Raw genomic sequence first — 26,968 nt, 5'->3', positions numbered from 1 at the left:
GATGACGCATCAGATGGTAAAATCCAAGTTGTGAATTTCCAGGAGGTTTGATTAAAACCAAGTTCCCCTTTACCATACTGAAAGTTCTGTTTTAGTCTGAGCTTGTGGAACTGTGTTTGCATGGGTGCATTGAAATCTTTAGGTACAAGTGCATATGTGGTTTGTGGTGTCCAGGGTTACAGCAGGAAAGCATTCCTTGAAATGTTTCCAAGAAAATCTGATTCCTGCCTGCATGTTCAGTACATTTCTTTTGCCTTGGTTTACAATAGGGAAGTAATTAAAGTTGGAAGCATATAAGTAAGAAGGACAAAGTGTTAGTCATAAGTGGAGGGGATTTTCCCAGGTCAGCATAAGGTTGGTCTAAATCTGATCATTTTCTCCAGTGCTGGACATTCTTGCTGGATGAGTTCTCAAGTGGAGGATTTTTCCTCAGGAGCTTCGTTTAGCAGAGGCACTCCAGGCTGGGAATGCCTGAGGAACATGGTGTTATCAGTACCTGTAACTAAGCCTCAGCAAAGGCAGAAACACAAGGGGTTTGTCTGCTACAGAATGCATGTCCAGCTCTGAAATACAGGAGGGCACAAATCTTTTTCTTTTAGGTTTTGCCCAGTATTTACAGCTGTACTTAGCCCTTTCACTATAGCAGATTAACCACAAGTGCTTGGGGTAAGTATTTTGGGAAAGCTCTTACTCAGGCCTTGTGCTAACTCCATCAGGATCTGAATACAACTTCATTCAAGCAGATGTTCCAGTTGGCAGCACTTCTGCCTCTCTGTTAATGAATGTGTCTCGTCCCCCTTCCAGGATTCAAACCTTACAATACACACGGATAACCCAGACCTAACACCATGTTTCCAGAACACCATCCTGGCGTGGATCCCCAGCATTTACCTGTGGAGTGCTTTACCCTTTTACCTTCTCTACCTGAAGCGCAACAAACGAGGGTACATCGTGCTGTCCGTGCTGAGCAGGTTCAAGACGGTGAGAGCTCTTTGCAGAGCCCCATGGGCCATGTAGAGTTCATTTTTATTAGCTCAGCATCCAAGGAAGTAGGGTTTAAACAAATTTCCCTCCGATTTATCGTATTGAAGAGCTTGCTCATAGGAACAAACAGTGTGCATACAGATATCTGAGGGAGGAAATCCATCCTGGGAGCCCACCTTTCTGGGTAGAGAGAAGAACTGATTGCTCTGCCATGAGCAATCCCCCTTTGTGAGCCAAAACTGCACTGCTTCAGCCTTACTTAAGGTTTAAACCACTGAAAGCTGCAAACCAAAGACCTTAAGGTAGATCTAGTGGGAATTTTACCTCTTTGTGAAAGTAAGCTTGAGAAGGGTTTTTTCAAGCTTCTCTCCCCATGCAATAGCAACGTGATTTCATCTGCACCTTGTGCTTAAAAGGTTCCTGGTGTCAGCAGCCCCTCAGGTCTGTAAGTGGCTGGGTCTAAGAAAAGCAAAGAAGTCCCTTTCCATAGGCCATTAAATAACTCAGGTTATTCCTGGAGAAAAATACCAGGCTTCTGCTTCAGGGCATGTCTGCCTTTACTCTGGGTGCTGCCTGTGTTTCCAATCAAAACTAAGTAGGGGGGAAAATCCAGGCAAAATACGTTAGTCTTTTTACTGGTTGTGATTGCAGAATCCCTCAGAAAGCAGTTGAGATGAGATGCTTGGTTTGAGTGCAGTGGGACAGTTCATCAGACTGCAGCTGATCAGTGCTGTGATTGTGTTTACACAGCTTTGTTTTGCTGGGAATCTGTGAATCAGAATGGGCTTTTTTTAGCTCTCTGACCGCCCCTGGAGAGGAGTTTACCAAATGCTGTTTCTGTTTGCCTCCTCTCAGCTGTTTGGTGTCCTGCTGTGGTGTGTGAGCTGGGCAGATCTCTTCTACTCCTTCCATGAGCTCCTGCAAAACAGAACCCCTCCACCAGTCTATTTTGTAACTCCTCTGGTCGTTGGCATCACCGTGGTTTGTAGCTGTTTCTGTTCACTATGACCAGTATGAATAACTTTCTTTTAGACAGATGAAGGATGAAGAGCCCCTTTGCATTCATTGCCTTATCTGGACTTCTTTTAACTGTATTATTAGTATTTGTATTACTGAAGCAAATTTTGCTACCAAAAAGGCCAGAGTCACAAATCTCTCTCTCAAGTAGATTTTCAGCTGTGTAAATTAAAGTATTTATAATGCTGCCTTCCAGCCTGCTTTCACCTATCTCTCCAGGCTTGTGATCCAGTTCTGGAGAGAATTTGAATAGGACTTTGCCAAAAGAGTGATACGATGGAGCATGGCTTGTGCATTGTTCAGTGCTGTATCGGACTTTGGAAAGCTGTGTCTATTACCTGGTGGCTGTTCCTCCATTAAACAAAACAAGTTGGCTTTGCCTAGGATGACAAACAGGCTTGTGGCTGTTGTATGAAAAATAAAGCAGTAAAATTTGCCCATTAAGTTTTTTAATTCCCTTGGTTAATTTTTTTTTTTTTTTAATCTTTTTTTCTAGACGAGTCATGATGGTCCATCTGGATTGGAGAAATGACAGTCCCTACATTTGTTTAAAATGTAGCTAATATTTAATTGTTCCTAGCCCTACGTGCAAAGGCTTAAAAATTGAATTCTGGAGATAAGGCTCTGAAAACAGCAAAACAAATTATTTCACAGTTATTTGCTGCTCTCAGATGATGGAGGTTTTGCCATTGACCTCTGTGAAGTCATGATGGGGCTCATTTCAGAGAGGTCCTGCTGCTCTGGTATCCTTCCAGTCGGTGGTGGCTCTAGGAGCTGCCATCTGAAGGTGCAAAGAGGGGGAGTACTGGGATGGGGCTGTGTTCATGTGTTCCTGTATTTACTTTTACAGCTCTTAGCTACACTGCTTATCCAGTACGAAAGGCTGAGAGGAATTCAGTCCTCTGGAGTGCTCATTATCTTCTGGTTTTTGTCTGTGCTCTGTGCAGTGGGGCCTTTCCGGTCAAAGATCATGACTACAACAGCACAGGTAACAAGCCATCTTTGTTAGCACTTGGAGAACAGGAAATGTAGCCATCCACATCTCTGTGAAAAGAATGAATCACCCGAGTCTGGAGTCAGATCTGAAGCCAGGTTTTGCCAGAGAGAAAAAGGAGTTTGGTTCTGTTGCCTTGACTCAGACTTTCGTAACTAGAAGGGAACTGGATTTCTCAGGCAGTGTCAAAAAGCAGATTTTGCTTAGCCCAGAGCTATACTGGAAATCTGATAGACATGAGAGAGCAATACCAACACTGTGTATATGGGAACAGACTCCTGTCTTTTTTTAAATCTCATCCCCCCTGCTTAAATGGGGATGGGTAGTAATCAGAGAGGACACATTTTAATATGTAAGGTTCCTTTTTGCTTAGGCAGCTTGGCCACATTAGGCAGCTCCATGGGCTTCCTGGTGTCAGTGCCTGATGGGCTGAGGACAGCGTTCTGACTCCACTGGGGCTGGGAATAGAGAACAGAAAGTTGGAGGGAAAGAAACCTGGGCTGTTATGATTGCTGTTTGAAAACATAGCAGGTTCTCCCACAGTAAGAAACTTGTTAAGTTTTTCCCAGAAACAAATTCACTAAGTAGGGCAAGGCAGATTGCTCCAGTGATTAGATCATCAAAGGCCGGGAGAGAAAAAGAGTGCTTGGAAAACATTAAGGTGATTGCTTCTCCTCAGTGAAATCAGTGTTGATTCTGTTTGGTGATTCCTTGTTTTTATTCTTGCTTCTTTGTAATATTAGCAGCATTATCCTGTTAGCAAGGATTTTCCTGTAGCAGGCTGTTATAAATATTCCAGTGGCAATTGAATTAAACCTTAAATGAGAGCCTGGGCAGAACTTTGTCAGATAATAGCTGCAATCTGGTGAGACCATTTCAAACACCACTTAGAGGCAGTTTTAATAAGTAAAAATATTGGGCTATCAATGTTTCAATACATAATCATCTTGAAATTATGGGTGCAGAGCCTTAGAACAAGTCTGGGTAACACTTCTCCTCCTGTGACTGCCCAGAACCAAATATTCCTTCTCTTGCACTTAAGGTTTTTACATTTTAAGTGAACAATGAGAATGTTCAGAATGACATTAGGGCATGAAAGAGCTGTATAAAGGACATACCCTCACAGCAAGAAGTTTTAGGTAAACTGCAGACTCATGATTAGGAAAGGAAATATCTCCAGAGCAGATGGAACTCTTATTATGCAATGCAGTGGTTTTCCTGCAGCTTCTTCTGAAGGTATTTAACACTCACTGCTTGTCAGTGATAAGATGTTAAAGTAAAAGGATGTTCTCTGATCTGGGTTGACAATTCCTATGCTTAAGACGTGATCTTGCAAGAACCCCCAGAGGTAATTTAAAAGGATGTTATGTAGTCCTGATTCCAGAGGGTGTCTGCATGCAGTGAAGATGTATAAGCACTTTGAACTTGACATAATTTAATGAAAAGCTTGGAGATAAGCATGTTCTTAGGCACTTGTCAGAGTCCGAGCATACTTTTGTGAGATAATTCCTGCTAGGATCTTCTTTGTAGTATTCAACTGTAGAGGAAGAAAAGAATTGCCAAAAGAAACTGTGAAAAAGGAGAGAGAGTGTACTGGGGAGCTTGGAAGTGCAGTAAAAACAATCATTTACAGTGTTTCTTTTCCCTCTAGGGCCATGTAAATGAAAGGTTCAGGTTTACCACATTTTACATCTACTTTGCTTTGATAATCATCGAGTTGATACTGTCGTTTTTTAAAGAGAAGCCTCCATTTTTTTCCCCTGTTAATAAAGATGCTGTAAGTATTTTTCTCTTTGCTTTATTTGGATTTTACAAACTATATGGTGTTTTGAGAGTTCCACTGAGAGTACTTGTTATTGAAAGCAGCTTTGGATTGTCATGGACATGGCAGTACTTAGTAACCCTCTTACAAAACACTGGGTATGGAGAGGAATACTGGGGTTTGGAGTCTTTTTCCATTATCTGTGCCATCAGAAATGGCTTGAAGCTGTGTGGTGAAAGCAGCTCTCCTGCTTGCTGCTTCACAGCAGTGTAAATTACATTTATGAGCATTGAAGTGTAATATTAATTATTTCAAGAGGGTTTTTTTAGGGTATAGTGGTCTGCTTGCTTAACATTCATCTTGAGTTAGTGAAAGTCCATGAGGTTTGTCCTAATAAATGAGTTCTATACATGTTGAGAATAGATATAGAAAAACATTAATAACAGAAGATATTAGTGGTGTCACAGGTTAAATTTCTTCTCCAATCATAAAATAGTCTCTATAATTGGATTTATGTTTGAACCAAGCTGAGAGAGAAGTTGAGTTCATGTCTTAAAATGAACATCTCAGAAACTGTAGAATGACATTTCACTTTATAGCTGTGATTTAAAGGCAGTATATGAAGCAGTTTTTAGATATGAAAGGAGTTCAGTGTGACATGGGAAATGAAAGAAATCAATTTATGTCTCATTAGGACATAGGTATGTACATGTAATATATAATATGCCAAAACTGATCAGAATAGACTGTTGTATTAAAGTAATGGTAAATGTCTTGCTTTATTTATTTTGGGTTTTTTTTCTCTGATAAATTCATTATAGAATCCATGTCCGGAGTTAAATTCAGGCTTCCTGTCAAGATTGACGTTTTGGTGGTTTACAAGGTGAGTTCTCTCTTCAAGCTGTTGGACAGCTGACAAACCCAAAACCCACTTGTGATCTGTGTTGCACAGAGTGAGCAGTACAGAGATTCTCCCTCTGTGAGTCGTTGATGTTGGATGCTCTTTCATCCACAGTGGTGTCAGCACTTGGAGCATTTGTCTTTTTAGAAACACAGAGCCCAAACTTTTTCTCTGTGAAGTATGGCAGCGACTGTGTCAGGACAAATAGTGCAGCCCTGGCTGTGCTCAACACATGCTGGAATATAACCCGAACCAAGATGTAGCTCTGTGCTCCACAAGATTAATTGTGGCAGCCTTTCACCCAGCTGAGGGTGCATTTTGTTTCCTTTGAGGTTTGTGAGTGAATGCTTTTTTATAAGGATGTTTTCTGTGCAAAAGGGAAAGTAAACTGGGTTATGTATACAAATGATTGCCACCGAGGCTGCTGACAAAAGGTATGTGTGTTAAAGATGCAAATTTGAGGTTGGGCCTGCTACTCCATGATAAAGAAGTGGAACAGCTGTCAAAGGTTGTGTTAAGACCCAGTTTTTCCACAGTGGTTGAGATCTTCATTCTTCCACCCGTGTAACTTTTATTGTCCTGGTAACAGCCCTGTAAACCTCTTTTTAGTGAGAGGATGAGATCTTTCTAAACTTACAGAGTGTTCAGCTTCCCCAGCAAGATTCTTGGCAGCTATGATGTTTGTATCCCTTTGACAAAATTCCCCTTACAGTTGAGGAACTGTAGTTTTCAGAAAAATCTGATTTTCCTTTAACTCCAGTAAGCTTCATTTTTGCATTTTGTTCACCTCTGACAGTTATTCCAGATAGACTTTATTATTTTCACTTCTAAAGCTTCACTGTTTCCATTTAACGCCACAATTTCATCCAAATGCTTCTCGTAGCTGGTTTTTATTGTCCTTTTTTTTCCTGAAGTGGTATTTTCAATAAAATACATGTAATCAGAAATACGTCATGTCCTTTCCTTAATTGCAAACATCAATAAAAGGAACAAAGGGTGATAATTATTCTCTCATCTCCCTTTCTGTGGAGTATCTTCTTGCTTTTGTTAGCTTAATAGTCCTAGAGTTACTGGCAATGCTTTAAGTACTGTTTTCCAAACTGAATTGGGCTGTTTTTCTCCGTATGTGCAGCATGGCAATTCAAGGGTACAAAAGGCCTCTCGAAGACAAAGATCTGTGGTCGCTGAACGAAGATGACACTTCAAAAACTATCGTGCAACAACTGAGTAAAGAGTGGGACAGAGAAAAAGCAGAGTGCAAACAGTGAGTACACGAACAAGTCTGCAAACTCGAGAGCTTGATCTGAGTCCTTTCAACACTCATAAGTTGCTCATCCATGAAAATGAGCCAACTAAAAATGCACCCACCACTTCGACCTTTCTGCTCTTCACTCATCAATAGTCAAACTTTCTTATTTTAATATGTCTAGGCAGAGGCAAGCAGGAGCCCTGTGGGGCTTGTGTGCCACCAACACACTTTTTAGGTGCTTAAAATCCCCGTGGGCAGGTGGTGCCACTTCCCATGTGGAGAAGGGCTGGAGATGTGTGAGGAGAAGCTGTTGAGTTGGTTGGGTTGTAGAAAATGAACAACTTTTCACCACTGAGCTGGTAGTTGTCTAACTGCATAATTGCATCCCTCCCAGGCATGTTGGAGCACAGCTTCTGGGCACATAAACCAAAAGGGATTCCTCATCATCTCCATTGTGAGTTTTTTGGCCTGGCAGTATTTTTAGCCTTAAGGCTCTCAGCAATGGGCAAGTCTTCACTTCCCAGTAGTAAAGATAGGAAACTCAAAACATGTGAAAGGCAGGAGGGGAAGAGAGATCCTGCTTTATTGCTGAGACCCTACTGCTGTTGCCTGGAAAATTAGCAGCAAAATTATCCTAGTGTCTGATGGAAATGGGATGAGGGTCAGAACTTGCATACAGTTATACCCCTGCTCGAGAGGATTTCCTTCTTGTTGCATGTTCTGTCCTGATCTAATCTTAAGAAATTATCTATTGTGCAGCTCTACTTCCTTCTCCCACTGGTTTGTGTCCAAAATGTTTCCAAGCAAATAGATGCGATAATAGTGTGTTTCAAATGAAAAATGTCAATAAGGAGGAGGCCTGTGCTTCCATTTCCTTTCATTGTGGAGATTTCTTCTCCATGTGGAGGCTTTCCTCTGTTCTCTTCTGTGCATGTCCTTGCCAAATTGGAAAGACCCTATTATTTGATAATATTAGGAGAGAGTTGTAATTTTCTTGGCAAGGCTAAATATGATGTGGAGAGTTCCACTTTGCAGCTAAAATTTGAAACATTTCCAGCACTAACACCAGCACCTGTCCACTAGTGCTCTGTGTGGATGTGTTTTAGTTCTACTTCAAGGTTTATTTTTGGGGCTTTTTTTCATTTTCTTAATGTCTCTATTTTTATGGTGTTGAATAATGTGCATTGTCTGGGCTCTGGTCTTTTTGCACAGACATAAGTATTACCCCTCCAGGCTATTTCACAGTAAGAGCACAGCCCTCGTGCAGGAGTGCCTGGGGTCCAGGAAAACTTTTGCTGGGAAACCAGAAACCGTGCCTGGAGTTTTGTCAGGGGATTCATTGCATTTTGGAAACTATTCGTACAAACTGGGGCCAGTTGGCAATGAATTTAGCCATAAATTATGAGTCATATTTAGCTCAGGTAAAATTTTGTGGCAGCTGTATTAATGATTGTAAGGTGGGGGAAAGAGCAAAAACAAAGCAAATCACTGTACTCCAGATTTCTGGGTTTCATAGAACTCTAAAAGCTCTGCTTATTCTTCAGTTATAAGTAGGTATTCTCTATTACTTCATGTCAAATAACATTAGTGGTAGTTGCTTGTGAGCCATTGTAAATACTTTTTTTTCCTTTTAACGCTTATTAAATCTGCTCTGAGCAAGCTTTTATGACATTCAAAATGCTGTGTGAATTTGTACACATGTTGAAAGTGTGATGAAAAGTATTTGCAGTGTACATAGTAGTAATTTATTTTTAAAAACTTAATCAGTTGCAGCTCTGACATAGCTAAAGCTTTAAACTTGTTTTGTGGTAATGATTATCACATTTCTGTTGTTCCCAAACCTTTTTTGCTTCACAGCTGTCTTGTGAGTTACTGTTAAATAATTGCTAAAATTTAATTTGTTTCTAATGAGTTACAGGAGAGACCAGCATGGATTTAAAATGTGACTGTAGATAACAAAGCACACAAGAAGTATTTTTCCTTTCTTTTGCTTGTATTGCTGAAGTTTCTACTCAGTTTACTGATAAGTGCAGTTTCTTCTGAGAAAGAGTGCTGGATGGAGAAGAGAGAGCTGGAATGCATTTCCCCTCATTTTTAGTTAGCTTGTGATTTTAGAGACTGTCCTTATGAAGACATACTGAAGATGCAGGGCCTTGTCAGCACCATTGAGAAGCTCTGTGTTTTCCCATGAGATAAATCAGTACCTATTACCTGCCCTGCTATTAATAATGGCAACCAGACACACGGTCTTTGCTTTGGTAAAAAGCTGGGTGTGAGCAGTCCCACACACTGCTGAAAACCTGACCTCACCTAACTACGTGTAGTAAACACTAAAAGTGCATTTTCTCCCTCTGGGACTCTTAGCTGCAAGAGAACCATTGCTTTGCTGTTAGCTCAGTGTAATAAACATTTTTAACAGCACAAAGTCAGGGGCAAGTAGCCTTGTTTCTTCAAATCCTTCAATGAGTTTAACAGTCTGGTTGCCAGAAAAACAAGGCTTTGCTCATAAACTCTCCAGGTTTGATCTGAAAGACAAAGACAGCACTGTTTTTTGTTCTCTGGGGGGGAAAAATAAATTGTCTGGTTTAGCTTCTCCCCGTGCCCTCAAGCTTTATTGCAAAGACATTGGGATTTGCAAATGGCTTTTTCTGAAAGGATGTGGACAAGTTTATACATGTGGACTGTTAGCCACAGTGATCACAATGAATGCTCGCAGGCTGTTGGAATTATTTGACTCTGCAGCTAGCCAGCTCCAAAAAATCTGCACAGTCTTTATGAAAAATCATAAATTCAACTTCACTTGGTAGTACTTACAAGTTATTTTTCAAATACCTTCTGGTAAGTCTTCACTGTTTCTAGGGTGTCTTTTCCATCTGTTTTTTTCTTGTAAAGCTTATGTGCCCCAGACAAATTTCCTTCTCCCTGCTCCACCTGGACTTAGCTTTCCTGTCTGACATTCAGGAAATTGTTCTCAAGTCCCATAGCCCCCAGGAAACAACAGCAGTTTGATATTTGCGGGTAGAAAAGTTGCCAGGCTGATGTTTGAGAGTAATTCACAGAGGAAATAATTTCCCAGAGCACACCCTTTGTTGATGGGCAACACAAGTCAGGCACCTAAACCCCAAAGGCGTTTCTACGAAACCCACGTGGAGCTCTGGAGAGCAGTTTGGGCATGTTGGGCCCATTTTTCATCAGTCAGTCTAGAAGAGTATGTGAAAGAGTCACTTTTGTTAGCTATTTGGCAGAGGGAGCGAGGCAAAAAGTACAGAAGGAATCCTAGAATCCTGGACTCATTAAGGTTGGAAAAAACCCCTATGATTATTGAATGGTTAACAAAATGGATGCAGACAAACAGGGTTTAAATGCTTAAATTGTCAACTGAGTAAAATTTAGGCACCTAAACCCAAGGTTTCTGTCCTGGAAGAATCTGGACAGCTGTGGTCCAGATCTTGGGGATGGCCCAGCTTTGGAGGTGCTGTGGTTTGTACTCAATTTCAAGTTTCCACGAATGCAAAACTTTGTATTTTTGAGAGCTCTGTGCCTGCTGCAGTGCCTGTCTCCCCAAGGGGATTCATTCTGCTTCAGTGGAAGCAGCTGTGTGATCGATAAGGTTAAAGGTTTAGCACAGCTACTGACTGAACAACGAACACAGGCTCAGAAGGAATAGGTGAAGGTGCCTTGTGTGGGATGTCCACAGCACCTCTTTGAGGATTCCTGTACAAAGAATTGGAGATCCAAGGTGAAATCTGTCCTCTAAGGAAGTCCAGCCTTCCTCTACTCCTCCTTTTGGCCACATTCTCATCCCATGGTGATTGATTTTCTGGCCTGTGGATTGCACCCCGTAGGTACTGCAGGAAAAGAGAAAAGAAAACAAGACTCAATTGCACAAGAGTGGCTGATCCTGAGCACACCTTGATGGTGTTGGAAGTCCTGCTGTTGGTCAGGAGCAGAGCAGTGTGCAGACTTTGGGGTGTTCCTGCAGTGCTGTTCATACAGGGCGGTGCCATTCTCATTGTTAATTGTCTCCTGTTTTGTTTCCCTAGAAAAGAGGATGTGTCATATGTGAAGAAATCGAACCATGTGCTCAATCATGTTGGTGATGGCCCAGAGGAAGCAGAAGTCCTGATCAGAGACAAAAAGCACAGTAGGAAACCTTCCTTTCTTAAGGCTTTGTTGAGGACCTTTGGGCCATACTTCTTAATTGGCTCCTTCTTCAAACTGATACAAGACCTGCTCTCTTTCGTCAACCCTCAGCTGTTAAGGTTGGTTTACTCTGTGGGTAGTTTCTATGTGCAATCCCTGTGGAGGCTTGGCTTTGGCACAGGGTGTTTGTTTTTGAAATGCAGAGTTAGTTTCCCTCACAGTGCCATGTGTGTGTGCTCCCTCACCTTCCCCCTGCAATGCCATGAGACAGGAGTTCTTTGTTGTGGACTCAGCTGTAAATTGGACAAGCTTCACTGACATGCACCATTTGCAAATCGCCCATCACTGGTGGGCAGCTTTGAATTACAAATTACCTGTTGCTCTGTGCTGCAGTCCAAAGCAATTTCTCCCCATTTCTAAAGGATTAGCTGTGAAATCAAAGTGAAGCACTGCTGGCTGGATCCAGTGGTCTCTGGACATCTGATATCCTCATGTGTGGATGGTGGTCGCAGCTCTGGCATAACTTGATGTGCAGATGATGTGTGATGCTCCAGTATGTGGTGCTCTGCCCATGCTGCTGTCATCTGGGAAAGGTTTTGGACCATTCAGATGAGTTCATGTGCTCTTAGTTGTGCTCAGCAATGAGAATGTGAGAGGCACAGTTGCAGTGAATTTCCATGTGAAAGAAAATTATGGTTCTATTAAAAAAAAAACCAAACCCCAGCAGAGAAAGAGGTCATGAGAGAAGTGGTCTGTCCTCAAATTCTCTTTGTATGAGGAACACCTCTACCTCCCATCTCCAGGGGGGACAGTTGCTCAGCCTGACCCATAAAGGAATTTGCACAACCCCCACATTTTTTTCTCCATGAGTATTATTCTTAAGGTGAGGAATTCACCAGATAATCATTAACTAGGAGGAAAGCAATGGTGGAATTACCGGCATTTCTATCAAACAATTATTAATGGAAAAGCACATAGTCCTGTTAATGCATGAGAGAGGAATGGAGCTTGGATGGAGGTCACGGGTGGATGTAGGGCAAGGGCGAAGAGAAGGCTCTGCTCCTATTTGAGTATCTTAAAATAACCAGTGTTCTGAGATCATGTTGTTCTGTGGGTGGTTTGTGACATGCCCAGAAACTTGCTAAAATGAGAGTTTGACCAAGCATGGTGACATTTAATAGCTGACAGTCTGTCTTCTCCTAGAGCCCCTGGTGAAGAGGAGGCTGCTGGCTGCCTCCTGAGAACACATTAAGTATAACCTATTCTGGGAATTTCTCAAATTTGCATAAATTCCTGAATATGTTTCAGTGATATCTCAAGGCGTATTATGGGGAATTTCTTCTCAAGTCTAAATTCCTGCAGTCTGGGAAAATGCCCTTCTAATGGTAAGGGAAGATGAAAAAGCCATGGCTGTCTGGCAGGCTGCATGTAAGATAGCCGTGTGTTTCTAAAAAGATTGGTGAATCCCTGGGACTACCAGGAAGAGGTTTTCCTGAAGCTGTTCACTTTTGCAGCATGAATGATTAGAGCAGTGCAGAAATAAGATCTCTCTGGACTGGAAGAAGAAAGATGTAGCAACCTCATGCTTCTACCACAAAGCTTTGGTTGCCTGATTTGTAGTTTCCGGGTGCATTTTTCTCCTGCTGGTTGTTTGAACCATGAAGCCAAATATCTGTTTCTCCTATATTTTGACAGTTCAGTATTCTGGTCAGTAGGCTGAAATCACAAATGTGATCTTTGAGAGCACTGGACACTGCCATGTGTCACTCTGCTTGTTTGCTGTGTGTCAGTGTGCAGCTCTGGCAGCGAGAGCAGCTGTGAGGAGTAAGAAAGGGCTTATCAACAAAAGATGCTGTAGCCTGCTAAATGGTACCATTTTACAAAAAAAAAAATAGGAGTGAAGAACTCTTTATGCATCCATCCAGGAGGATGTCTTAATTTAGCGCTTTTTTTGTGGGAAAACACCCCAGGCAGAAGCACTCAGGCTGCTTGAAGAGGATTTGGGTAAGAAGCTGGTTTTGCCTGCTCTGCTGCACTGCCCTACTCTGTCCTGTCATTCGCCTCCTGCCCTGGGGGTCTGCCTAACAGAGCTCAGACGGTCAGCTGTGTGTTTAAACCCTGAATCCCAAGGGAAACCAAGAGTTTCTCTTCATATTTCATTTTCAGGCTCATTTACAAATGGACTTTCTCACTTACAGAGCTGAAGGTTTTGCTGTTGGATGTTTGCAGTGTTCTTCGACTGAAATCATAGCTCAGCCTATGTCCTGGAGGGCTGTTTGCTTTTTGTGGTTAGGCAGAGGATGTGGCAGGATGCTGTAGTTGGGAGAAGTTGTGTTACGTCCCATTAAATTTGCTGTGTGATTTTAAATTTTTGTTTCTTTTTCCTTTTCCTTCCCTAATCTACTGACAAACAGCGTATTAATCGGCTTCATTAAGAACAAAGACGCCCCAGCCTGGTGGGGATTTTTGATTGCAGCTCTGATGTTTATCTGTGCTGTGCTGCAGACACTCATCCTTCACCAGCACTTCCAGTACTGCTTTGTTACTGGGATGAGGCTGAGGACTGGGATCACTGGGGTCATATACCGAAAGGTAAGGCTGGAAGCATTTTGTGGGCTGGAACACCAGTGTACAGCCAGGCAGGTGGTCTCAGTGCTCACATATTTAGGGAAGATTAGCCATGTTGGAGAGCCTCCTGGAATATAAAAGATTGGGGGTTTGGTGAGTTTTTAGGAGTACCTCTTTCATACTTTACATATTTCATATATGTATGTATACTTTACATATTTCATTGAGTTTTTAGGAGTACCTCTTTCATACTTTACAGCATTTTCCAGTGATCAGTACTGTAATATGGGTGTTCTGGTAGGTTATTAGACATACCAATACTGGTTCACTTTAAATGCTGAAAGAGGAGAGACTTAGATTAGGTGTAAGGAAGAAATTCCTCCCTGTGAGGGAGGTGAGGCCCTGGCACAGGGTGCCCAGAGAAGCTGTGGCTGCCCCATCCCTGGAAGTGTCCAGGGCCAAGGCTGGATGGGGCTTGGAGCAACCTGGGATGGTGGAAGGTGTCCCATGGCAGGGGGGTGGAACTGGATGTTCTTTAAGGTCCCTTCCCACCCAAACCATTCCATGGTTCAGAATAGGAATCCAGGAGAAGAGCATGTTTATGCTATGAGCACATTAGACCAAACGAGGTTTTCTTCAGAGTGCTACATACTGCTTGAGCTGGAGATGCTCATAAGCAAAACCATTTCATGAGCTCTTGTTCCTTGGAGGCATGAGGTGAATTATTTTATTCTTTTTGGAGAAGCACATTCTCAGTGTCATTTTGCTAATAGTTGAGGATTTGTTCTCCATGTGTGTGGAGATTGTGAATGCACTGAAGCTCTCTCCCTTGTCAGTCCTTAGCCATCACAAACTCAGCAAAGCGCTCATCTACCGTTGGAGAAATTGTCAACCTGATGTCAGTGGATGCCCAACGTTTCATGGACCTGGTGACTTTCCTGAACATGGTGTGGTCTGCACCACTCCAGATATTTCTAGCTTTGTATTTCCTCTGGCAGGTACAGACGTTGTCACAATTTTATTCACAATTCATCTAAATGATGTGCAATCTTTTTCTTTTTCCTTTTTTTTTTATTTGTCAATTTGACCCTTCACTACATTTTTTACAAACTTTAAGTGTTCTGTCCTGTAGTAAAATAGCTTTTACTGCTGTACACCCTCACTTAGTGTCTTAATTATTTTGTTCAGCTGATAGGGCAGATGGGCTTTTGAAGCAGAATGTTGCCTTTATCTTTCCCCTGGCCTCACTATATGTTGATGGGCTCAGTCTTGGACTCTTGGACTCTTGTTCCCAGCAGTTGATACAAATGAGAGCTTGAGGGAAATGGTTTAGAAACCAAACCAAACAAAAACCTGGACATAAGAAATGTCACATGGAGAGATTATATCCTGCTACATAAAGAAGTTTTGTGTGAGTCAGTGTGAAACAAGTCTCACCTGGAATAACCATAATTTTTTCTTTGCTATAGTGACTTTGTTTCGTTCCAGGTTTATTCCAGGTTCAGTTTGAGCACTGGCTTTCAGTGTTTAAAATGTTTCTGTGCAGTTAATGTCTTTTACTGCATAAAACAGTAGCACCAAGTTAACCATATTGATTTCAACCCAAAAGCCATTAAATTGCAGCAGCTTTGAGTTACTGCTCTGCTGGAAGCTGAGCTCTGGTAGTCAGCAGTTTGTATGTTTGTACTCACACTGAGGGTACAGGCAGTTCCCCTGATCAGAGAAAAATCAAGAGAAAAATTCCTATCACCGATACCAGCATAGTAATAATAGTAATAATAATAATTCAAAGTGGTTATTTTTCTGTCCTATTTTTCTGTCTCCTCTTCACAGTTGTGCTGTGGAATCACAGCACTTCACTGGGATAAGTTCAACTTGTCAACATTGATTTCTGTTCCTATCACTTGTTCTTGTTTTAGTGCTGACCATAGGGAGCACTCAGGTACAACAACTTACTCTTTCTTTTTAAATCCAGACTTTAGGGCCTTCTGTGCTGGCTGGAGTTGCTGTGATGGTCTTACTTATCCCGTTTAACTCTGCAATAGCAATAAAAACCAGAGCATTCCAGGTAAGGTAGCAGCAGAGGAGGTAATGTTATATAAATTGGCAGCTGTGCTATGAGAAATGAAGACATCAGAGGTTGTTAATAAGATGCCATTTGCAACAATTTACTTATGAGTAAGAATGTACTGATATATTTAATAACTGTATCCTCTTAGATGCTTTTTCCATAGTGAATTGAATGCAATTTAAGGGAAAGGTGTGTCACTGAGCCAGTGGCTTCTTCATACCCCTGGAGCAGCTTTTGGGATTAGCAAGAGGTTTCTTGTCTCCATATCCCTTCACCTGGTATCTTCCTCTAGGAGTATCTAGAGAAAGAGTAAATAAATGCTGTTCTTTAAGCTGCAAATTAATGTTTTCAGAGGTGGCAGCTAAATCCTGACAGTTTGAGTTTTATGCTAAAAGCTGGTGTGATGTTCACTGCTACTGAGTTGGGCCAAATTTCATTTATTATCTTAAGGTAAAATGATCCTTTATTCCTTTCTTAGTTGTCTCTAGTCAGGGAAAGCTGAAAAAACACCAATATAACAGTGCCCTCTGGCTTTGTGCTAGAAAAAAATCTAGTAACTGGTTTGTGCTATGCAGCCTATCAGACTGTTTGGAAGATTAAAAAAAAAATTAAAAGTCAATCTGTTGGTGTAAAAAAAGGTAAGAGTTGGAAAATGAATATCAATTATGACATTTAAGCACAGCCTTAGTAACAGAGTGATATTATTATATGCCTTAAAGAGACATACAGGCTTTTAAAATCTCTTGGGTGCTGACATGTCAGTAGTAACATTCCTTTTCTCCCTTTCCCATTAGGAGATGCTCAGAGCTGCATAACTTGCTGTGCATGTGTGTGTGAATTTTGTCTATAAATTTGAACAGGGATGTTTTTATTTCAATAACTGAATGAAGCACTGTATTTTCATACATAGGGAAAAAAACCCCTCGGAGTAGCCACAATTTTCAAGGGATAAGAAATACAACTGAGCAAACAAGGAAGAAAAAAAATCTGAAGAAATCAAAGGAAGTGATAGGGTAGTATTTTTGTGAAGTGCCTGAATCTTTCTTTAAGATGGTTTAAAAATGTAGCCCTTAAGAGTGAAGATGGGTGGAAAGCTTTTGTACTCTGCTTTCCAGGCATTTCCTTTGATTTGTGGTGTATTTGGAGATACTGACTTGCACAATAAGCTGACAACAGTCTGGATTTTTGTAATTACCTTTTGCATCCTCTTCAGAAATAGCCCGAGGGCCACCACAGCTGTGAGACATGTGTTGAAAGCTCTTCTGTAGTCCTGGCTGTGACTCTCTGTCTGCTCTGTTTATAACCCAGGTGGAACAAATGCGATACAAAGACTCCCGCATTAAATTAATGAACGAGATCCTGGGTGGCATCAAGGTGCTGAAGCTCTATGCTTGGGAACCATCCTTTTCAGAAAAGGTCCTGGAGATCCGGAAGAATGAGCTGAGAGTTTTGAAAAAATCTGCCTACCTCAACTCTCTGTCCACCTTTGCCTGGATCAGTGCACCCTTCCTGGTAAATTGAATTTGCATGGCCCTCTGAGCTGTACAAGTGCACCCTTGAAGGATAAGTCTGAGGCTTTCTGCTTGCTAATGTACATAGGAATAAAATGTAAATACTTTTTGAAGAAATTACTCACATGCTTTGAATCAGAGTTCCCTGTTCTCAAGAGCCCCTTTGTTAATCGGTATTAAAGTATTTTGTGATAAAGCCTGCCAGTGGAAGCTGGGAATAGCTGTCACAGGAGAATTTCCAACCACTTCAAAGTACTTTCCATAACAAATTGAAACTAGAATTTGAAACCTCAGAGAGATCTGTGAATAGCAAAAGAAATTTTAATTGAGTCAGTCAGGACAACGTCTGTCTTTAGCTCTCATTTCTACCTTCGTGTTACAGTGCTCTGCTTGTTTTAGTGAGAGAGGGAGTAGTTAAATTATTCTACAACCCAAAAAAGAGATTGATTTAATGTGGAAACTGAAGCCCAAATGATAACATTGCCAACTCTGAAATGCTTTTTCCTCAATTTTGTCTTTTCCTCTATTTTCCACTTCACTGGACTGTGATCCCTTTTGCAGAAAGGGTTTTGGTGAATTAAACCATTCAAATAAGTCCTTGGTCAAAACTATTCCCAGCCAACTTTTCTTGAGATCAAAGGCCCAGCCCTGCAGGAATGATCTGAACAGCCTGGAGGTCCTGCCCTTTTCATGGTTCCTTAAAGTCACTGCACTCCCTTCAGTGCACATTCCTGTTCCTGCTCACTGTGAGTCTGCTGCACAGGATGGTCCTTCCACAGTGGATGGCCCCTGTCATACAGCAAGCCAGCAAATAACTTGGATTCCACTCCCTTTTCTACTGAGCAGTGAATCTTGTTTGTTTAGCCTGCAGTTTACAATGGGAAAATTTGCTTGGGTGGAGCTGGAAGAAACCACGACCTGATAACAGCTTTTCCTTTTTATTTGCCCAAGACATGTGGTTCACCTCTTGAAACTCTTAGTTCAACTGAATGTAGCCATTAGAAACCTGAAAGTTCTTTTATTCTGCGTGCCCTTTTTTTGTACCACCTTGTCCATAGGACTTGTCATTCTTAAAGCATATTGAAAAGGTCAGAAATGAGGAATTTTCCTGGTTTTGTGGTTGATACTTTTATTTCCAAGATGCCTGTCAGGCTTGAGTGCTTTTAAAATGTCAGAATATACCACACATCTCACAGTAAACTCCCTTTCTGGCCTTCAGGTAGCACTGACAACATTTGCTGTGTATGTCTCTGTGGATGAGAAGAATATCCTGGATGCAGAAAAGGCTTTTGTCTCCCTGTCCTTGTTCAATATCTTGAAGTTTCCCCTCAATATGCTTCCACAAGTCATTAGCAACATTGCACAGGTAAGAAGGGCCTGGAGAACGGGTTGTTCTGAAAAATTTGAACAGAAAGACCATATCCTTAATTTCTGGAATGCAGAGATCCCTTGGATCTGCCTGTTAGCTGGTTTTCCTTTTAATACCCTTTCTTTCCTGTTGCCCTGCATTGGAAAGCCTGACATCTTCTCAGTGAGTCTGGCTGTGTGAATTTTGCTTTGCTCAGATAAACTCAGCTTGGTGTGAGAAATTTCACAGTTAAAAGCTTGAATTTCAGCATAAATTCATTGCAGGGAAAGAATGACTCACTGTTCAGGAAGCCCATGGGGGGAAGCTCAAGGCATTGTGCATGCTTTCTTTTGCAGTAGTAAGAGCACTACGTTCTCATTAAAAGAATGATGAAATAACACCACATTCTTTTCTTAGACAAGCGTTTCCCTAAAGAGAATTCAGCAGTTCCTGAGTCATGATGAACTTGATCCAAATTGTGTGGAAACAGAAGTGATTGCACCAGGTAAAGATGCTGATATTTTTCTAAGCTATGCTCGTGCAGCAGGCATATCTCTTTTGGACTGGTTGAGCTATAAAGAAAGGCAAAAAGAAAATAACAATGGTAATCTTGGGTTAAAAAAAAAGGGAAGAAACTGCTACTCTGAAAAGTATGTGTTTAGTGTTCAGGCTATGTGGAAATCAGAAAAGTTTCTGGCCATATTTTTGAGCTGATTTTGGGCCTGAGTTTGCATCTGTAATGTGCTGGACGCTACCTGTGCTGAACGTGGAGTGCATCCACTGACTATGGACAGCAAGACCTGTTCAAACCTTTCACACTGCACAAATGCTCAGGAACTTTGTGAGCAGTTTGGTTACTTCTGTTCAAAACAATATCCCAAAACAATTGAGCAAGCCAGGTGGTCTCAAAAAAATGTGTTTTATCAAGTAACAGTGGCTTGAAACTTGTGTGTGAGGAAGAGGGATGGCCACGTGGCTGCCATGCAGTTACTGTTCTACCCCACCCCACCAGGAAGCAAAGAAAACCTGTGGATCTATAACTTGTTAAGTGTGGCAAGCAAAAAGCTGCAGAATGTCAAAGTTAATCTGATACGTCAAAGTCAACAGCATGCAGTGATCTCCTACTGACTTGAAAGGGGTTTCTGAAGTTGTGCTGATGCTGAGCAGCACGTGTTGGGAGCAGCCCCACCAGGGCAGGGTGAAGCAGGGCATCTTTTCAGCTCCCTAGATCTGTCGGGTCACAGTCTATAGCTTAAGCTGCAGTCAGTTATTTTCACTCTGAACAAGCCTGTCTTGTGACCCACAGGCGTGAGCCTGTGCTTCCCGTGCCAGCAGAAAAGGGAAATGCAGTGTGTGTAAATAAAGATCCCTCTGTCAGCCTGTTCTCAGTTGTGCTGTTGTGTGTAACACATTTCCTGCTCCTCTGTTGTTGCGTTTTTGCCACACAGGCAATGCCATCAGTGTAAGAAATGCGACGTTCAGCTGGGGAAAGGAGCTTAAGCCAACGCTGAAAGAGTAAGATTTCTTTGTGCAGTTGCAATACAACATCTACTTGGTTCCTGGGTCCTGGGAGGTCTGTTGGAAAGGTTCTGGTAAAAACCATGCATCATATGTCAGCATCTCTTCTGCCTTTAAAACGTGGAGCCAACCCTCATGCCTCGTGGTCTTTGGGCTTTATAGAACAAGGCTGTAAGGCTTTACCTCCACAGCAACCAGCATGAAATGGTTACCTATTGAAAGACAGGCTACGTAAATTCCTTAAACAGACATTTTTTTAACTGAAGCATTGGACAAATCAAATTGATCTGATGGATTTTGAGGACAGTTGAAATGTCTGTGTTTAGACCTAGGTGTGCCAGCAGTGGTCTGTTCCTTGAAGAGTCTTGTGGCAGACTCATCCCTGTGGCAGTGGAAGGGCCATCTCCAGACTGTGGGGGTGAATGTTCTGTGCATTTGCCTATTTGAATGAACATAAAATTTGCCTGGAAGCATATATTCCTTCTGTTATGCATCAGGATCTGTGTAAACAGAAGTCTGGCTTGATTTTGTTAGTGAAAAGCACTTTGATGGCAGAGAGACTGTGTCCATCAGTCATTTTTGTATCGGTTCACCTTCAGGACCTAAAGCAGTACCTTTAAGAACATAGTGGGGAAAACAGTAAAGGATTTTAATTGGGGAAGTCCTGTTTTTCTTGTGTCACTGTGAGCCCTATTTACCAGCACTGGAAATACAGTTCTAAAGTGGTTTGAACATTTTTTAGATGGGATGTATTCACTCACTACTTTCAAACAATTGCTTTTGGTTTTAAAATCAAACCCCAAAATACTTCTGGAAGATTGTCTGCTTTCAAAATGGTTATTAACCCAATTTGACTTGCAGATGGATTGATACAACACAGGAAAGAGTCTTAGAAGGCTTATTAACAATCCGACTGCTTTAGCAACCAGCAAGATAAATTATGCTGAGTTTTCATTTGCTTCTCAAGTTCTGGTTACAGTTGATTGTATGCAAGAAAGGGAGGAGAAAACCAGTGACCAAGCTTTGCTTATTATATCCAGTCAGGCTGTGACTGTGTATTTCAGCCCTGGTTTAAAGACCCCTGATTTCCATAGTAAACTAATGTTTAATTAATTTCCAGCCTGTTTCCTCCACAGTATAAATATGTTGGTCCCCAGTGGTTCTTTGGTTGCCATTGTTGGCCATGTTGGCTGTGGAAAGTCTTCTCTGGTGTCTGCTCTCCTGGGTGAGATGGAAAAGCTGAAAGGAGAAGTGGCTGTGAAGGTTGGTGTTGTTTATGAAACCATTTAATGATGGTAGGGAAATGTGCTGCTTTTGCCTGCCCTTGCTTAGAATGCATCTGAGGCTGCAGAGGGAATTCTAGTTGCTCCTCTGGCAGCTTGTCTGCATGTTTGAGTTTTGCCCACTTTTATATGAAATTACATTCCTGATTTGATCAACGATACATGAGCAGTTAGCACACATATACATATGATGTGAATGTATAGGAACCAGGAGCTGTATATGTGCTGAAGATCTTACCCAGAGCTCTAAGCATGAGTTCTTGCTTGTTACAAGGCAGAGGTTTTCTCTCTCTCCCCTTTTTCTAGGGTTCTGTTGCTTATGTGCCTCAACAAGCCTGGATCCAGAATGCCACGCTGAAAGATAACATTTTGTTTGGCCAAGCTCCTAATGAGGAAAAATACCAAAATGCCCTGGAGGCCTGTGCTTTAAAAACTGACCTGGAAGTGCTGCCAGGAGGAGATCAAACTGAGATAGGAGAGAAGGTAATTTTTTTAGGTAGTTTTTTGGGGTTTTTTTTCAAGTCAGACCTACCTGGTGAATCCGCTCTAGCTAAAGAGAGAATACTGTAAAGTCAGCAGTTGATTTGATTTGATCTTCACAGTGGCATCTGTGCTACAATCAACACCAAAACATGCAGGGCAGTTCTCTGGAAAGCACTTGGACTTAAATTTTTCTGTAACTTTAGGCTTGTGTGTGTATTGTGATGCAGAATTACACATCCAGCCCTGGAAGATCAGCGTACCCTCTATTTGTCATGAATCGTAAAGGTGCATCTGTCCAGAATCACTGGAGGCCTTCCTTTTCCTCTAGGGATAAAAAGGGAGGGAACATGTGGTTGTGCTTCAAGTGAAAAAAAAAAATTATATGATTATCCCTTAACACATTTTAATGAGAAACATTTACACCGGTGATTACCAACAAATATATTCTTTTTTCGTAGGCCACTAAGTTTGAGCTAGATTTCAGGAAATGGCATGGAGATGTAGATTTGTGTGTAAAATGCAAGATGTGGAAGATGTTCCAGGTGCCACAGCCTTGCTTTGAAATTTGCATTTTACATCCTGATTGACAGTTTTGCTTTTTATAGTTTTGTGTTTTAACAGCTCCCTTTAGGAGCTTATTAAAAAGAGACTTACTCCATCTCCAGCTTGCTGGGTGAGTGGAAAGCTTGGCAGTGAACAGGCAGATCTAGAGGCGTTCTGTGCCTGTCTCTGGGTGGGTTGTTCTCTCCAATGTCTCATGTTTCAGTGTAGCACCCGAGTGCTGGGCTGGGTGAGAACCATGAGAAGTCAGAGCTTTTGTGTGACACGTTTTGTTCTCTCCTGTCTCCCTCCAGGGCATCAACCTGTCGGGGGGGCAGCGGCAGCGGGTGAGCCTGGCCCGTGCCGTGTACAGCAGCTCGGACATTTTCCTGCTGGACGATCCCCTGTCCGCCGTGGACTCCCACGTGGCCAAGCACATCTTCGACAAAGTCATTGGCCCGGATGGGGTCCTGAAGGGAAAAGTAAGCTGGGGTTTAGATCCTCTTAGAAACACACACAAACTCAGGAACACCGGAGCTGTTTCACCACCCAGGCCTGAGTGCCAGCTCATTCCTGAATTTCTGTGTGTAGCTGGCAATGTGAGCACCTTTCCTCACAGCCCAGGCTGCAGTGAAACGCTGCTCACACAGGCCCAGCAACGCTGTGGTCTGGTCAGAATGTGTAGAGGCAGAAACCTGCCCTGTCTTTTAAAATCCCTCCTGTGTGAGATCTCCAAAAAACAAGGTATGTGCTGGAACTTGCACAGGCTGGTGGTGTTAATTGTTGTTATTCCGAGGCAGCCAGGAAGCTGCACCAAATACAGATGTTACAGAGGACTTTGGCAATAACAACCAGTGGCTTTGCTGCACCTTCCACTCCTGCTATCATCTTCTCAGGTCATCTCAGAGCTCAAAAGAAAAGGGCTGCAAAGAAAATCAGCATAAGGGAAGGAGGGAATGATAATTCAGTGTGTTTACTTTCCTCTGTTTTTGTCAGCAGTAGGAGCATAGTGAGTTCATGTACGTATTTCCAAGCTGATTTGCCTGACATGGACAGTGTTATTTCACTGGGAATTTCACCTTGACACAATAATTCACTCCCTGTCCCAAAAATGTAGTATTTAGCTTGCTGTGTACTGTCAGTCCCCTCAGTGCAACTGAGAGATTTGTGGGTTTTTTTTCCTTTTCCCTATCCAGACCCGAATCCTGGTGACCCATGGCATTAGCTTCCTACCTCAGGTAGACCATATAATTGTCCTGGTAGATGGCAAAATCTCTGAAATGGGATCTTACCAAGACCTTCTGAAACAAAACAAGGCCTTTGCAGAATTCCTGCGGAATTATGCACTGGATGAAGACATTGAAGAGGATGAACCAACAAGTACAGTATTGTTTTTTCTTAAGACATGTCTTTTTTTTGTCAACAAGGTTACAGATATTTTCTCTGTAAAGTGTCCCTGGTTCTTCATGGCAACCTGGCCTTTGCCTTTCTGTACTACCGTGAAAATTATTGTCCGTGGCCAGGTCTGTATGACTGAGAAATCTTTTCACAAATTTCTTTCAAAATTTCATGTGGTTTGTCCTAGAAAAAAGAAATTCTTGTCTTAGAAATTATTTTAAACTTGGGAATTTATTTTACAACTAGCAAGGTCAAGCTCAGCAGAGACGGAATAGCCAAGAACAAACTGGGCTTGCTATCAAACGGGCTACCCAGAGTCTGCTGTGTTTTCTGTTTATACGTGGTTGGGGTTTTTTTTCGTGTAGCAAAGTTCAAATGACAATTTAATCTTGGGTTGCTTTTCAGCCTGGTTTGATTCTCACAAAATGATGCAAGATGAAAGCATTCTGGTGGATGTTTCCCCTGTGTGACAGTGTTCCCACGCTCTGTGATTGCAGCACTGCTGCTCTCCAGCCACGCAGAGGAACGTGCACGGCACCTTCCAGCCACAGCAGAGGCTTGCAGGACTCCTGATGTGACTCCCCCAGCCCAGGGTCATGCCTAGAACGTGCCCTATGAGTGAATTTAGCTAGAAGCAACTCTAACACTATTGCCTGGCATTCTGATGGCTTAAAGGGATGTGATATAAATGCATTTGGCAGCCAACCTGCCTCACAAGATTTTGCAGTTTCGTTAGGAGAAGTGATGCACAGAAGGGATATGAGCAGAGCTAGGGGGGAGCTTATGCACTGTGATTTTCCTGCTGGGGTTTTGGTTTTCATTACTCTCCCTTTGTATAGCCACCTTTCTCTGGGTTCCCTGTGCTTTTCTGTGGCAGAAAATCTGAGGTGTGATCTTGTCTTGCAGTGCTGGAGGAGGAGGAAGTGCTGCTGGCTGAAGACACCCTCAGCATCCACACAGACCTGGCCGATAACGAGCCTGTGACAAACGAGGTCCGCAAGCAGTTTCTTAGGTAAACACGAGATCCTTGCATTTCTAGTCTGTCTGGGGGGAAAAAAACATCTTTCAGATGTCAGTCACTTGCTGCTCCTCCACCTGGGCTTTAGTTTCCTCAATTTCCTCTCGTAAATAAATTGGTTTAGTATCCTTTTAAAAGTAAACGTGAACACTTTTAAAAGTAAACGTGAAGATCCGACATCTCTTCCTTCAGTCTTCTTTCAGCCTGGACTGAACCAATTTCTAAAAGCAACTCTCTGGTTCTCAGGTAACACCACTGTGTGTATTTACCCACACAACACTGAACTGCTACCAGATGTGTGATAAATAAACCCCTTGAATTGCACCTTTCCATTGGGAGCCTTGGAAATCTTTAAAGGTTTTATGCTCATACCCACAGGTGCTGTCCAGCTCTACTGCTGGTATGAAAACAGAGGAGCTCAGGGTTTAGTTTGAAATGTCTGCCTTGCCATGAAGCCTCTAAAGGCCTTTTCCAAGGAGCTCAGGCTCTGCTGCAGCCTTTCATAGATCCTGTATTTCTGGCATCCCTGAAAATGCAGAGGGGTGGTGCAAGCACCCACAGCTGTGAGTGAGGCTGGCATGGGAACTTCGTAGAAGAGCTGGGAATAAATCCAATTCACATCCCAGCCTTGCTTTAGCACTGCCACAATATGCCCTTTTTCTCCTAATGACTCTTTTGTTTTAACTAGGCAACTTAGTGTAGTGTCTTCTGAGGGAGGAGAATGTCCCAACAAAATGTCAACGAAACGAAGAGTCTGTGAGAAGAAGCCAGCAGAGCCTCCTCTGCCAAGAAAAAATGCTAACGAGAAACTTATTCAGGCTGAAACCACTGAAACAGGCAGGGTATGGTTTGATTCCCCCCTCCCCTTTTCTACCTTTTTTTCCTGTTTGGAAAAAAAAAAAAATCCTTTTTATTTTAACATTTGATCCAGTTCTGTTAAATGTGTTGTATAAATCACAACTGCATGCTTTAGGCACTAATCTAGTGGCCACTGATCATTCAGATTAGGGATTTTGGCAGAGGTTTTGGCACCTAGCTAGCCCTATATACTTAAGGGAAAAAAAAAAGGAAAAAAAAAATCTCTTCCAGCTCCCTCCACAGTCACCCGATACTGCAGAGCTCTGCACTCCATCAGCCCTGCCTTTGCCTCTCAGAGCTTTCAGCACTGCTGGTTTTTAAACTGTTTGGCTGCTGCTGAGTCCAGCTGCAGCACTGGGTTACACGAGCCAGCTGCCTCTGCGTGCCAGCGGGGCTGTTCTGCCTAAATACCTGCCAGCCCAACTCCAGAGTATTTTGTGGTTGTAGGTACAAAGGGGCTGTATTCCTCCTGAGTAGGGCCAGGGAGAGAAATGGGAACAAGAAAAAAGAGAAGGTGGGAACACAAAAGTAAAAGAAAGGGACAGAAAGGAGCAGCAGATGGAAGAGGAGCAGGGAGGTTTGATTCGAAAAAAGCCCCTTCCCTCAGTTCAGAAGGCTCAGTGTGCTCTGTTTAGTCTGATGTATGGGGTCCATGGCACAGACATGCAATCAGCTTTTTCTGTGGATTATTTTAGCCTTCAAAGTTCCTAATCAACAACGCTTGTTCTTTTAATTATCCCTTCTTATGCTTTTTTCTGAGGACTGAGTTTTGTCCTGAGTCTCTGTCTCCTTTTGCTTTTCTGCCTTTTTGCACTACCTTAGGGACAGCACTTTTACTTACTGCCATAAACATCATCTGTTTATGTTCCTGTTGGGGTGCATTAGCATTTGGTACCTCATTTAAGTTGCTGTGAAGACACAGAATGGAGGCATGTTCAACACTTCTCCTTAAATAGGCTATTTAAAGTAGTCTTGAGTACGATACTCTGCCAAGTTGCTTCTTCTGCCTGAAAATATTGGCTCCCATTCTTGTTGCTGCTATTTGATCAGCCTTCTTTCTTTCTTCCCACCCCCCCCTCCCCCTGACATAGTCTTAAAAACTAAAACCCCACGAAATGAATGAAGGACAGATCCTCAACATGGAGGGGAAGAGTATTTTAGAGAGGTTTCTGAGTTGTTTTGAAAGCCATCACCCTGACAGGGAGCTCAGGCAGATGAACCTTTCTCTGTGGTGTTTAAGAGTTTGGGCAGTTTTGAGTTAGATTGGTGTCAGAGGGTGTTAAAGTTTTGTCAGCAGTTCCTCTCACCAAGAATTTTTCTAT

The 26,968-nt window shown here is 42.3% G+C and overlaps 1 protein-coding gene across 1 annotated transcript in view; it reads left to right on the top strand.

The window, feature by feature from the left end:
- Positions 1–1,885: 1,885 nt before the first annotated feature.
- ABCC3 (ATP binding cassette subfamily C member 3) overlaps positions 1,886–26,968 on the top strand; it is a 32,296-nt gene continuing 7,213 nt past the window's right edge. Inside the window, exons 1-19 of the mRNA XM_017726791.1 lie at positions 1,886–1,965; positions 2,852–2,989; positions 4,647–4,772; positions 5,579–5,640; positions 6,791–6,922; positions 10,951–11,169; positions 13,465–13,642; positions 14,455–14,616; positions 15,594–15,686; positions 16,998–17,201; positions 18,420–18,566; positions 18,966–19,053; positions 19,997–20,063; positions 21,203–21,329; positions 21,656–21,832; positions 22,687–22,854; positions 23,569–23,752; positions 24,677–24,782; positions 25,477–25,630. Of these exons, the coding sequence (XP_017582280.1) occupies positions 2,972–2,989; positions 4,647–4,772; positions 5,579–5,640; positions 6,791–6,922; positions 10,951–11,169; positions 13,465–13,642; positions 14,455–14,616; positions 15,594–15,686; positions 16,998–17,201; positions 18,420–18,566; positions 18,966–19,053; positions 19,997–20,063; positions 21,203–21,329; positions 21,656–21,832; positions 22,687–22,854; positions 23,569–23,752; positions 24,677–24,782; positions 25,477–25,630 (2,412 nt within the window). The 5' untranslated portion in view covers positions 1,886–1,965; positions 2,852–2,971. The remainder of the gene's footprint in view (positions 1,966–2,851; positions 2,990–4,646; positions 4,773–5,578; positions 5,641–6,790; positions 6,923–10,950; positions 11,170–13,464; positions 13,643–14,454; positions 14,617–15,593; positions 15,687–16,997; positions 17,202–18,419; positions 18,567–18,965; positions 19,054–19,996; positions 20,064–21,202; positions 21,330–21,655; positions 21,833–22,686; positions 22,855–23,568; positions 23,753–24,676; positions 24,783–25,476; positions 25,631–26,968) is intronic.

The sequence above is a fragment of the Corvus brachyrhynchos genome, unplaced genomic scaffold (assembly GCF_000691975.1).
Source record: "Corvus brachyrhynchos isolate BGI_N302 unplaced genomic scaffold, ASM69197v1 scaffold522, whole genome shotgun sequence".
Lineage (NCBI taxonomy): Eukaryota > Metazoa > Chordata > Aves > Passeriformes > Corvidae > Corvus > Corvus brachyrhynchos.
This window is presented reverse-complemented; position numbering and strand designations above follow the sequence as displayed.